At 47.2% G+C, this 12,779-nt stretch overlaps 1 protein-coding gene across 1 annotated transcript in view; it reads left to right on the top strand.

Annotated features, from left to right (window-relative positions):
• acss2l (acyl-CoA synthetase short chain family member 2 like) overlaps positions 1–12,779 on the top strand; it is a 122,356-nt gene that overhangs the window by 82,771 nt on the left and 26,806 nt on the right. The window contains exons 12-15 of the mRNA XM_085992379.1: positions 1,304–1,360; positions 1,468–1,548; positions 4,828–4,936; positions 11,772–11,840. Of these exons, the coding sequence (XP_085848505.1) occupies positions 1,304–1,360; positions 1,468–1,548; positions 4,828–4,936; positions 11,772–11,840 (316 nt within the window). The remainder of the gene's footprint in view (positions 1–1,303; positions 1,361–1,467; positions 1,549–4,827; positions 4,937–11,771; positions 11,841–12,779) is intronic.

Here is a 12,779-nt window from a genome sequence, read left to right on the forward strand (position 1 = left end):
TCTTTAACTTCAGAGCCATAGCATTGATTGGAAACATATAATGGGTGCTGCAATGGGTGCAAACGTTGGCCTTCTCCATACTCCTGGGCGTTGTACAGATCAAGCAGCAGTGGTCAGGCCTTGCTTCAGGGCTGCAGTGTGCAGGGCGTGGCAGGCAAACAAATCCACCCTCCCCCTTTAAGAGCTCACCGGCGCCAGAGTGTCTGCCGTCAATCAGCAACTCGCCGAACCTGCGCTGCGCCCGCCCTCGGGGGTATCGCCCCGGGCCGCCGGCTTAGCGCCTAATGATAGTCGTGCATCGCCTGTTTTAGCGCAGCAGCAACCTCTTGGGGCGATGCCACTGAATATCGGCAAAGGTGGCGCGAAGTTGCGCCGGGCGCAAACTTTAGCGGCCGCCTGGCTGTAGCGCCCCAAATGTGGCTATACTGAATTTCTAGGCCTAAAAATCTACCTATCTCAGCCTTGAATTTACTCAAAGACTGAGCATCCACAGCCCTCTGGGGCAGAGAATTCCAGAGATTCGCAACCCTCTGAGTGAAGAAATTCCTCCTCATCTTACAGTGAGATTCTCTCTTTTTTAAGGCATTTCTCTCCTTCTGCCTCATACAGTCACAGATGAGGGAGTGAGCCAGGCAATCTGCTGCCTCTGCTTTTGCTGCTCTGAAACTGGAGGTGTATGAGATCGGGGAATAATTCCCCCTCCAGTGTGTACATTGATTCATTTCCCTGGCTTCTGAACAGTGCCTCCTGCAGTAGCTAGGCCAAGATCAGGCACTCGCCACATGGGTAACAATAGGTGCAAACCCACAACTCACCGTTCCTGCCACTGCATGTTGATGCTGCCATGTGACACGCCCCATCACTGTTAAAACAGCACTTCCGACGAGGTCACTTAACTGCTACACCAGTAAAACTCTATATAGATGCAGTCAAAGTCCACAAATCATCAAAATTTGGTATCGCCCATTTTGGGGCACTAATATCGGCCGGGCGCAAAGTTTAGCGCTCGGCGCTAATGATCGCCTCCAACTGCAAAATTCGCCTCTATCGCCCCTGGAGGTGATTTGAGCGCGAAATCAGGTGCTACACATCTCCTGGAGACGTGAACGGGAGGCGCTAACCAACCAAATTTTTCCCCCCTGGTATTCCATAGGTAGATTGAGAGCAGAGTAGCACTGTTGAATTGTGTTGACCAGCTGAGATTATCTCTATTCTCGGCTTTAGCATTGAACAAAAGTCCGATGATGAGAATATTACTGCATGAACTATGACCTGCACCTTATTGTTTTGTATGTCTGCACAGGGTGGACCGATGATGACTCCTTTGCCAGCAGCTACACCACTGAAACCGGGATCAGCTGTAAGCTTTACTTCTAATTCATTGCTTCATCATTTTCCTTTTCATGGCGTGAGTTATTTCTTTCCTTCACAAACTGATTGGAAAAATTGTTTTGTTCCCCCCTCCAGACATTTCCGTTCTTTGGGGTTCTCCCTGCTATTCTCAATGAACACGGTGAGGAGCTGGAAGGAGAAGCTGAGGGCTACTTGGTAGGTGCCCAGTTCAGCTCAGACAGGACCTTCTTAAACTTGTGAATTGGTTACCAACTAGCTCGCACAACAGTGAGATTCCAGCTAGTTCCTGTAAACAAGAGAGATCGTAATTATTATCTCAGCTGGAAAATTAGGAAGGATGTGAAGGCTTTGGAGAGGGTACATAAGAGATTTACTAGAATGGTTCCAGGGATGAGGGATTGCGATTACGTGGATAGACTGGAGAAACTGGGGTTGTTCTCCTTGGAGCAAAATCGTGAAGGGTTCAGATAGAGTAAATAAAGAGAAACTGTTTCCAATGGCTGAAGGGTCAATAACTAGAGGGCACAGATTTAAGGTGATTGGCAAAAGAACCAAAGACGACATGAAGAAAAACTTCTTACGCAGCGAGCGGTTAGGATTCGATAGTAGCCTTCAAAAGGGAATACTTGAAGAAGAAACAATTACAGGGATATGGGGAAAGAGCAGCGGAGTGGGACTAACTGGATTGCTCTTCGAAAGAGCCGGCGCGGACACGATGGGCCAAATGGCCTCCTTCTGTGCTGTACTATTCTATAAGTTGCATTGAATCCTTTGATGCTGATACTGTGCTGTGTAGGGTTATATCACTTTGATGCTGATTCTTTTCTACAAGACTATAAAGGGGAAAAATTGGGGCGCTAAATTCGCTGGGGTGCTACTATAGCGCCCCGAAAAAGTTAGCGCCCCCGTGCTGGAAATTGAATGGTAGCGCCCCAAGCAGGAGGCAGGATGCTACTGGAAGCGTTCCCCCTCCCTCTTGGGGCGCTCCCATTGAATATCGTGGCGCGTCAGCACGTCGCGCCGCAGTACTGCAGGCCTTCCTCCCTTGATTAAAGGGGAGGGGCACCGGGGCTCTGCTGGACCACTGGGGAGCGGGGTGCCAGCAAAAGAGCCCGGCACTCAAGCGGAGTGCCAGGCTGACTGATCGCGGCTGGCACCCCGCAGGAGGAGGCGAAAGGGGGCAGGTGCTGGCAGGTTTTCAAAAACAAATGGCCGCCCGGCACCTGCCCTTTAATTTGTGCCGCCGCGGCCGCAAGCACGGCACCCTAACCCTGTCGGACATAGCGTTCGGCGGTAGGACAGGGGGTGCGAGTGGTGCGTTGCGCACGGCGATGACGTCATCGCCGGAGGTGCAGCGCTGCAGGGCGCTACCGGCTACCGCTGCCGCTAACCTCTCACTGAATTTCGTGGGAGGTGCTAGCGGCGCCACGCCCAGGTGCGAGGGGGCGTTAACAGGAGGCACAAAGCCTCCCAATTTTTCCTCCTGTCATTGCAGGAAATGTTTCAATGTAACAAACTGAACTACAAATCACTACGTAAAGTGCTTTGAGATGTTTCTGAGAGGGGTGATAAGGCACAATATAAATGCAAGCATCTTTCCTTTATACTTTCCTTTCCATTGCTGTATGTATATGTTAGATGTAAACATTTACTATGAATAGCCCCCAATCGGCTGATTTTAAAATTGCAATACAGCAGATTATATATTACATGTTGTGTTAAATACAGCTTGTACAACACATCTGTAGTGAGTTCAAAGTGACAGAAAGTGAAAAATATTAAATATTTTGCAATGAATATGCTCAGTAAAACAAAAAAAAACTACAGAATTGACTTCAGCTCCAGTTACGATGAGCAATCCTGTGCCTTGCTCCCATAGAGGATGATCTATTGTGCAGTACTTCAACACCATATAATGAAGGTGACCAGTCACCATGTCCATCAAAATATGATAGTCGGGAGACGAGCATTCATTCATTCATGAACAAAGTGGAAAGTGAGAGTCGATTAGATCTGGTGACAATTCAGCTGTTTGAAGTGGTGGCAAACTATGAATGGAAATTTTTCACAGCTCATTTAAATTAATGGAAGGAAAATCAGGGCCCGGGGTGGGGGGGGGGGCAGGTTTCTTTTACAGGAGTGTGCTCTGGCCCACCTGATTTTCTGATATTCACAGACCCAGAAAATCTCCTCTTCAAGCTGAGTCACTGGAAGAGATAGTCTTGGGTGAGGTAATGGAGGCTTTGGGACTGTGCCGCAACAAGGAGTCAGCTCCAGCAGGAGAGGAAGACTAGACGGGATGGGAGAACATGGGTCGAGGGGGAAGGTGGAAGAAGAAAGGGCTAACTAATAAAGGGGCTTTCCTACCGTACCGTACTGGTACTGACATGGTTTGCACCTGAACTATTAACCTTTCTTTCTCTTCGAGCTGCTGACTGGCCTGCTATGCATTACCAGCATTATCTGTTTTGTCTTTTTAATCTAATCCATTTAACTTTGAAAAGTGGAGCTTATGGTAGTTCTGACAGGAATGGTGACTGTTGTGTCTGCAGAATAAAGACTTCCATTTAGATAACGCCCTCCATGGCATCCGAAAGCACTTTACAGCCAATAAAGAACTTTGGAAGCATAGTCACTGTTGTAATGTGGGAAATGCAGCAGCCAATTTGCGCACAGCAAGCTCCCACAAACAGCAACGTGATAATGACCAGATAATGTTTTTTTTTGTGATGTTGATTGAGGGGATACATATTGTCCAGGATTCTGGGGAGACCTCCTCTGCTCATCTTCGGAATAGTGCCCTGGGAATTTTTACATCCACCTGAGAGGGCAGACGGGGCCTCGGTTTAACGTCTCATCTGAAAGACGGCACCTCCGACAGGGCAGCACTCCCTCGGTGTGTCAGCCTAGATTTTTGTGCTCAAGTCTCTGGAGTGGGACGTGAATCCATGACCTTCTGACTCAGAGGCGAGGGTGCTACCCACTGAGCCACGGCTGACACTATACTGGTGCTGTGATGTAACGCAGTTATAAGAATAATGATGTAAACAAGTACAGGAAACTTTGTGCTATCCGGAGGTGAGCTATCCGGCAATCTGGAGCCACCGGCAAAAATCAGCAGCCGTTTTTTATTCTTTTTGTTTGTTTTTTTTTGCTTTGTTTGAACAGTCAAGTTGTGCAAGGTCTGTAGCTATAGCAACAGCTTCAGCTACAGAGCTTTAGGGCCACACCCGAGTGTTTAGAAGCTGTTGCTAAGCAACAGTGTTTGTTGTCAAATACGGAGATAAGAATCTCCGTATCTCTCAACATTAACTCTGGAGAGTACGGCAGTTTTGAGGCAACGGCAGCAGCTCGGTCCCGTGGGTGCCGGATAGCACAAAGTTTCCTGTAACACAATACAGTACAGACTGCTCCTAGAGTGTTATGAGGACAGTTTCTTTCCGGTGGAATCACCCTGTTTTGTCTTTATTTCAGGTATTCAAGCAACCTTGGCCATCCATACTGCGCACTGTGTATGGAGACAATGAGCGTTTTGAGGCAACTTACTTCAAACAGTTTCCAGGGTTTTACCTGACTGGAGATAGTAAATTACTATTTTGCATTCAATGATTTTTTAGCGTTAGATGTAGGTTTACACCTGTCTGTGTGAAGCTGATTGGATTAACTTTGTGCTGGACCCATGTTTGCTGGGTGGTTGCTGGTGATCGGTTTAAAGCTGTGTGACCGAAAATGTTTACATTCCGCTTTCTTAGTACAACAAAAATTGCAATCCTGAAGAAATTTAGGTGCCAGATCCTGGGACATAATCTGCCGGTACAACATATTCATGCACCAATACATCACGTCACAGAGTGGAGTGGCGCATGTTTGGACTGATTCTGATTTGAATGACCTATTTACCAGGAGGGAATTTTTTTTAATTATAATTTTTAATTTTATTTTCCCCCCGTAATGCTTTATTAGTGCAAGCAAGTTTTAAAATAATCATTTTATTCAAATATTTTCTAATGGCAGACGGAGATTCAGAACCCGGTCTTGGGGCCCTCACTCAGCCGCCTCTTCACAATTACAAGCCTTGAAAAAAAATTCTTCAAATGTGTTAATGCGAGGGGGAAGATAAGCAGAGGGAGAGATATAGGCCTGGAAACATGATCGTGCCCGAGAACGATAACTGTTAAACCACTTACCTTCTGTATGATGTGAACTCTGCCCCAGCCAGGAACCAGTCCAGCTCCCTCTTGAAGGCACGCAGACAGTCAGCACCCAGCGCGCCAGCTGGCAGTGCATTCCCAAGGCTCGCAACTCTCTGGGAAAAGAAATGCCGCCTGACATCTAGCTTATTCCTACTCTTATGTAGTTTAAATTCATGTCCCCTGTGATGTAAGAAAACTACTAGGCACTTGGTCAGAGTATTAAACAAGGCTTTAATTGACTGTTTCACAACATGGAAGTCTAGTTATCCTTCACTAGTTCCTGCTTACAAAATGTTCCAGAGCAAGCTGGGCCCGTGCCCGAGTATTTATACTCTCCCTAGACAGCGCCACCAGCAGGCCGCTCAGTATATGTCATAAGTCATTTCTACATGAATGGCACGATTTATGAAACCCTGCTCCGCCCCAATCTGTCAAACAGAAATAATCTATGCAATCCAGCCCTTTCATTATTTTGTATACCTGTTGCACGGGCCTGTTCATGGGGTCGCAGGGACCATGCGCAATTGGTGCTGCCAGCTCATTACAGTGAGTCAGGCGTGCAGCAAGCGCTACCCGTGCTGCTTATTGGCTGCGCGCCTGTTTGTGAGGGTAGGAAATCGGGCTTGACGGACGCCACTTAAAGGCAGCCAGCACCTCTTAAAGGGGAGGTGCACTCTGGCTGCAGAGAGCAGGGAAACCTTCTCAAAGGGATAAAGTGGTTGGAAGAGGTACTACACGGGTACCCAGGTTCTCAGATGCAGTTTTCAAAATTCATTTTGAACCATTCAGTACAAGTCAAAGGACAGTATTCTATTCTTAAACCTGTCATTGGCTAGACCACATCTAGAGTACTGTGCCTAGTTTTAATTCTCTGATATGGTGGGTGATATAGTGGTCTTGGAAAAGGTTTAGAGGAGATCTACAAGAATGGTTCCTCATTTAAAGAATCTTAGTTACTCAGATAGGCTTAAAGAGCTGGGTATATTTACTTTACAGCATCGTAGAGACCTGATAGAGGTATACAAAATAACAAAAGGGCTGGATTGCGTACCTATTGATAGATTATTTCAGTTTGACAGATTGGGGAGCAGCAGAGGAGTCATGGTTGGTTTGCGCCTCCCGTTAGTGCCTTAAGAGGGTGGTAATGGGGCGCAAAGCAACTAGCACCCGTGCGCGGCGATGTTTGCGCCACTCACGAAATTGACTAGACATTTTGCAGTGGCGCGAAACACTACCGCCACAATCTCCTGCGCCCGCAGATCGTGACGTCAGTCGAACGTGCAACGCCCCGGTAGCGCTCTGGACCAGATATTGAGTGGCGACCCCTGCCTTACCGCCTGCCACTAGCAACGACAGGTTGAGGGGAGCGTTTTGCAGTCGGGAAGAGACTGGGGGAGCGCTATTTAAAGGCGGCCGCTTCCTGCCTTTTTTTGTCAGCGAAATTTTTGCACCACGCATTCTGAGTGAGAGAGACTGCAGGAGATATTCAAAGCTGGGTTGAGGAGTTTTGGGTACTGAGCAGCACTTTGCAGGTTCTTTTTGATTTGATCTTCCTTGTATCGATTTAGAAGAGACTATGGGGGCTGCACTCTGAGTTCTTTCCCGAAGCCTCTCCATTGTTCTTTCTAACAGATTTGATGTACAGGTCTCTCCAGGCCGAGATTCAAGGATGCAATGAGCAGGATGGAGAGCAAGATCGACCCTCCCCTTTAAAAAGTGGCCGGCGCCAGTGTGTCTGTGTTCCATTGCTGACTGACATCACATGAGCTTCGCCAGCGCTCTGAGGTAGCGCCTCGCTCCTCGGCGTTAGCGCCTTAAGACAGGTGTGTAGCGCCTGATTTAGCACTCCAATCACCTCCGGGGGCGATAGAAGCCAAGTTTGCAGTCGGAGGCGATAATTAGCGCTAGGTGCTAAACTTTGCGCCCGGCCGATAATTGCGCCCCAAACGGGGCGATACCGAATTTCTCCCCCATAGAGTCATAACGGCACAGACGGAGGCCATTCGGCTCATCGAGTCCGTGCCGGCTCTCTCAAGAGCTATCCAGTCAGTCCCATTCCGCCGCTCTATCCCCATAGCCCTGCAAGTTTATTTCCCTCAAGTGCCTATCCAGTCTCCCCTTGAAAACGTTGAGTGTCTCCGCTTCCACCACTTCCGTCGGCAGTGAGTTCCAGGTCCTCACCACTCGCTGCATAAAAAGGGTTTTCCTCACATCCCCCCTGATCTCTTGCCAAAAACCTTAAATCTGTGTCCCCTAGTCCTTGTACCATCAACTAGTGGGAACAGCCTTTCCCCGTCTAGCCTATCCAAACCCGTCATAACCTCTATCAAATCACCCCTCAACATAGAAACATAGAAGATAGGAGCAGGAGTAGGCCATTCGGTCCCTCGAGCCTGTACCGCCATTTAATGAGATCATGGCTGATCATCCAAATTCTGTGCCCTGTCCCTGCTTTCTCCCCATATCCCTTGATCCCTTTAGCCTTAAGAAATATATCTAACTCCTTCTTGAATATATTTAATAAGTTGTCCTCAACTGCCTTCTGTGGTTCACCACTCTCTGGGTGAAGAAATTCCTCCTCATCTCAGTCCTAAATGGCTTACCCCTTACCCTTAGACTGTGACCCCTGGTTCTGGACTCCCCCACCATTGGGAACATCCTTCCTGCATCTAGTCTGTCTAGTCCTGTTAGAATTTTATAAGTTTCAATAAGATCCCCTCTCATTCTTCTAAACTCTAGCGAATATAAGCCCAATCGACCCAATCTCTCCTCATACGTCATTCCTGCCATCCCAGGTATCAGTCTGGTGAATCTTCGCTGCACTCCCTCCATGGCAAGAACATCCTTCCTCAGATAAGGTGACCAAAACTGCACACAATACTCAAGGTGTGGTCTCACCAAGGCCCTGTACAACTGCAGCAAGACATCCTTGTTCCTGTACTCGAATCCTCTCGCTACGAAGGCCAACATACCATTTGCCTTCTTAACTGCCTGCTGCAAATGCATGCTTACCTTCAGCAACTGGTGCACAAGGACACCCAGGTCCCGTTGCACTTCCCCTTTTCCCAATCTATTGCTGTTCAGATAATAATCTGTCTTCCTGTTTTTGCCACCAAAGTGGATAACCTCGCATTTATCCATATTATACTGCATCTGCCATGCATCTGCCCAATCACCCAACCTGTCCAAATCAACCTCCTTTGCTCTAATAAAAACAAATCCAGCTTCTCCAACCTATCCTTACAGCTAAGATCCCCCATCCCCGGAACCATTCTGGTAAATCTCCTCTGCACCCTCTCAAGTGCCTTCACATCCTTCTTAAAGTGTGGTGACCAGAACTGGACGCAATACTCCAGTTGTGGCCTAACCAGCGCTTTATAAAGGTTCAGCATAACTTCGCTACTTTTGTATTCAATACCTCTATTTATGAAGCCCAAGATCCTATATGCTTTGTTATTCTCTCAATATGTCCTGCCACCTTCAGGGATCTATGCACATTATCTCCCAGGTCCCTTTGTCTCTGCACACTCTTTAAAACTGTGCCATTAAGTGTACACTGCCTCTCCCTGTTCCTTCGGCTAAAATGAATTTAAACTACATAAGAGTAGGAATAAGCTAGATGTCAGGCGGTATTTCTTTTCCCAGAGAGTTGCGAGCCTTGGGAATGCACTGCCGGCTGGCGCGCTGGGTGCTGACTCTCTGCGTGCCTACAAGAGGGAGCTGGACCGGTTCCTGGCTGGGGCAGAGATCACATCATACAGAAGGTAAGTGGTTTAACAGTTATCGTACGCATGGTCAATGTGATCTCCTGGACTGGAATCGATCGCCTGAGGGGGTTGGAGTGGAATTTTCCAGATTTTGCCCTTGCTATTGGCCCTTGGTTTTTATCTGTTTTTTTGCCTTTACCAGGCGATAACATGGCTGCTGGGGAGGGTTGGAAGTGCCTAGTCCTGATACTCTAGGAGTGTGTAGCAGGCTTGATGGACCAGATGGTCTTTTCCTGCCTGTCATTTTAGCATGTTCGTACCTGTCAGATTGTTGTAAAAATCCAACTGGTTCACTGATGTCCTTTAGGGAAGGAAATCTGCCATTCTTACCCGGTCTGGCCTAGATGTGACTCCAGACCCAGAGCAATGTGGTTGACTCTTAGCTGAGTGGCTTAGCAATCCTCTCAGTTGTATCAAACCGCAATAAAGAAAAAACAGCACATAGACTGCAGCAGTTCAAGGGCAACCAGGAATGGACAATAAATGCTGCCTTTGCCAGTGATGCCCACATCCCAAGAATGAATTTTAAAAGTACACTGTTCACCTTTACACATCGCAGTGTGCACAGTTCACCTTTACACATCGCAGTGTGCACTGTTCACCTTTACACATCGCAGTGTGCACTGTTCACCTTTACACATCGCAGTGTGCACGGTTCACCTTTACACATCACACTGTGCACTGTTCACCTTTACACATCGCAGTGTGCACTGTTCACCTTTACACATCACAGTGTGCACTGTTCACCTTTACACATCGCAGTGTGCACTGTTCACCTTTACACATCGCAGTGTGCACTGTTCACCTTTACACATCGCAGTGTGCACGGTTCACCTTTACACATCGCAGTGTGCACGGTTCACCTTTACACATCGCACTGTGCACTGTTCACCTTTACACATCACAGTGTGCACTGTTCACCTTTACACATCGCAGTGTGCACTGTTCACCTTTACACATCACAGTGTGCACTGTTCACCTTTACACATCGCAGTGTGCACTGTTCACCTTTACACATCGCAGTGTTCACTGTTCACCTTTACACATCGCACTGTGCACTGTTCACCTTTACACATCGCAGTGTTCACTGTTCACCTTTACACATCGCAGTGTGCACTGTTCACCTTTACACATCACAGTGTGCACTGTTCACCTTTACACATGGCAGTGTGCACTGTTCACCTTTACACATCACAGTGTGCACTGTTCACCTTTACACATCGCAGTGTGCACTGTTCACCTTTACACATCACAGTGTGCACGGTTCACCTTTACACATCGCACTGTGCACTGTTCACCTTTACACATCGCAGTGTGCACAGTTCACCTTTACACATCGCAGTGTGCACTGTTCACCTTTACACATCGCAGTGTGCACGGTTCACCTTTACACATCGCAGTGTGCACTGTTCACCTTTACACATCGCAGTGAGCACTGTTCACCTTTACACATCGCAGTGTGCACTGTTCACCTTTACACATCGCAGTGTGCACGGTTCACCTTTACACATCGCACTGTGCACTGTTCACCTTTACACATCGCAGTGTGCACTGTTCACCTTTACAGATCGCAGTGTGCACTGTTCACCTTTACACATCACAGTGTGCACGGTTCACCTTTACACATCGCATTGTGCACTGTTCACCTTTACACATCGCAGTGTGCACAGTTCACCTTTACACATCACAGTGTGCACTGTTCACCTTTACACATCGCAGTGTGCACTGTTCACCTTTACACATCACAGTGTTCACTGTTCACCTTTACACATCGCAGTGTGCACTGTTCACCTTTACACATCGCACTGTGCACTGTTCACCTTTACACATCGCAGTGTGCACTGTTCACCTTTACACATCGCAGTGTGCACTGTTCACCTTTACACATCGCTGTGTGCACTGTTCACCTTTACACATCGCAGTGTGCACTGTTCACCTTTACACATCGCAGTGTGCACTGTTCACCTTTACACATCGCAGTGTGCACTGTTCACCTTTACACATCGCTGTGTGCACTGTTCACCTTTACACATCGCAGTGTGCACTGTTCACCTTTACACATCGCAGTGTGCACTGTTCACCTTTACACATCGCAGTGTGCACTGTTCACCTTTACACATCACAGTGTGCACGGTTCACCTTTACACATCGCAGTGTGCACTGTTCACCTGTAATTGAGTAATGGTGTGGGGGTCGGAGCGGGTGGGGGTATAAGGCGGAGTTCATGGCTTTAAGCGCTGTCAATGATTTAGCTTCAACTGGAATAATGCTCCGGACTGATTTGCACAGAAGCAACAGCATCCCGTGTGATTCATTTGTGAACCATGAATGTGACTTAGCGTGATATTTAAATGTGATCATTGTTTTTGTTTTACAATTTATCAGCTTATGTAATAAAGCAGCTTCTTTTGCAGCTGACTGACTGTCACTGTTTCTCACAGAAAGATTTGTTGTGCAGGTTGCAGGAGAGATGGAGATGGCTATTACTGGATCACTGGAAGGATAGATGATATGCTGAATGTCTCAGGTAGAGATTTTTAAGCAGCCTTTCACAACTGGGTGATCAGCCTGGCTGTAATTAAAACAATAAAAAAGCCAAATGTCATTTCTGAACTGAATGAGGAGTGTCCATGTGTGAGAGTGTGAGTCTGGGGTTGGGGTGTATTTTTTGTGTGAGGGTGTTGCCCATATTAAAAAAAAAGACCTGCATTTATATAGCACTTTCACAGCCTCAGGACATCCCTAACATCTTTACAGCCAATGAAGTACTTTTTGAAGTGGAGTCACTGTTGTAATGTGGGAAACATGGCAGCCAATTTGTGCACAGCAAGCTCCCACAAACAGCAATGTGATAATGACCAGATAATCTGTTTTTGTTACGTTGATTGAGGGATGAATATTGGCCAGGACACTGGGGAGAACTCGCCCTGCTCTTCTTCGAAATATTGCCATGGGATCTTTTACGGCCACCCGAGAGAGCAGACGGGTCCTCGGTTTAACGTCTTATCTGAAAGACGGCCCCTCCGACACTGCAGCACTCCCTCAGCACTGCACTGGAGTGTCAGCCTGGATGACGTACTCAAGTACGATAGCAAAATACTGCAGATGCTGGAAATCCAAAATAACAACAGAAAATGCTGGAAAAACTCAGCAGGCCTGGCAACGTCCGTGGAGAGAAAATAGAGTCGACGTTTCAGGTCTAACCCTTTACTGCTTAGTAAAGTAATAAAGGATAGTATCCGACTGAAAACAAGGGCATATAAAGTAGCCAAATCTAGTGGGAGGATAGAAGATTGGGAAGCATTTAAAAGCCAGCAAACAATAACTAAAAGATTAATTAAGAAAGGGAAGATAGATTATGAAAGTAAACTAGCAAAAAATATAAAAACAGATAGCAAGAGTTTCTACAGCTATATAAAAAGAAAAAGGGTGGCTAAAGTGAACGTTGGTCCCTTAGAGGATGGGA

Source organism: Somniosus microcephalus, chromosome 7 (assembly GCF_052327205.1).
Source record: "Somniosus microcephalus isolate GS21.2 chromosome 7, FLI_Smic_1.0, whole genome shotgun sequence".
NCBI classification, from domain to species: Eukaryota; Metazoa; Chordata; class Chondrichthyes; order Squaliformes; family Somniosidae; genus Somniosus; species Somniosus microcephalus.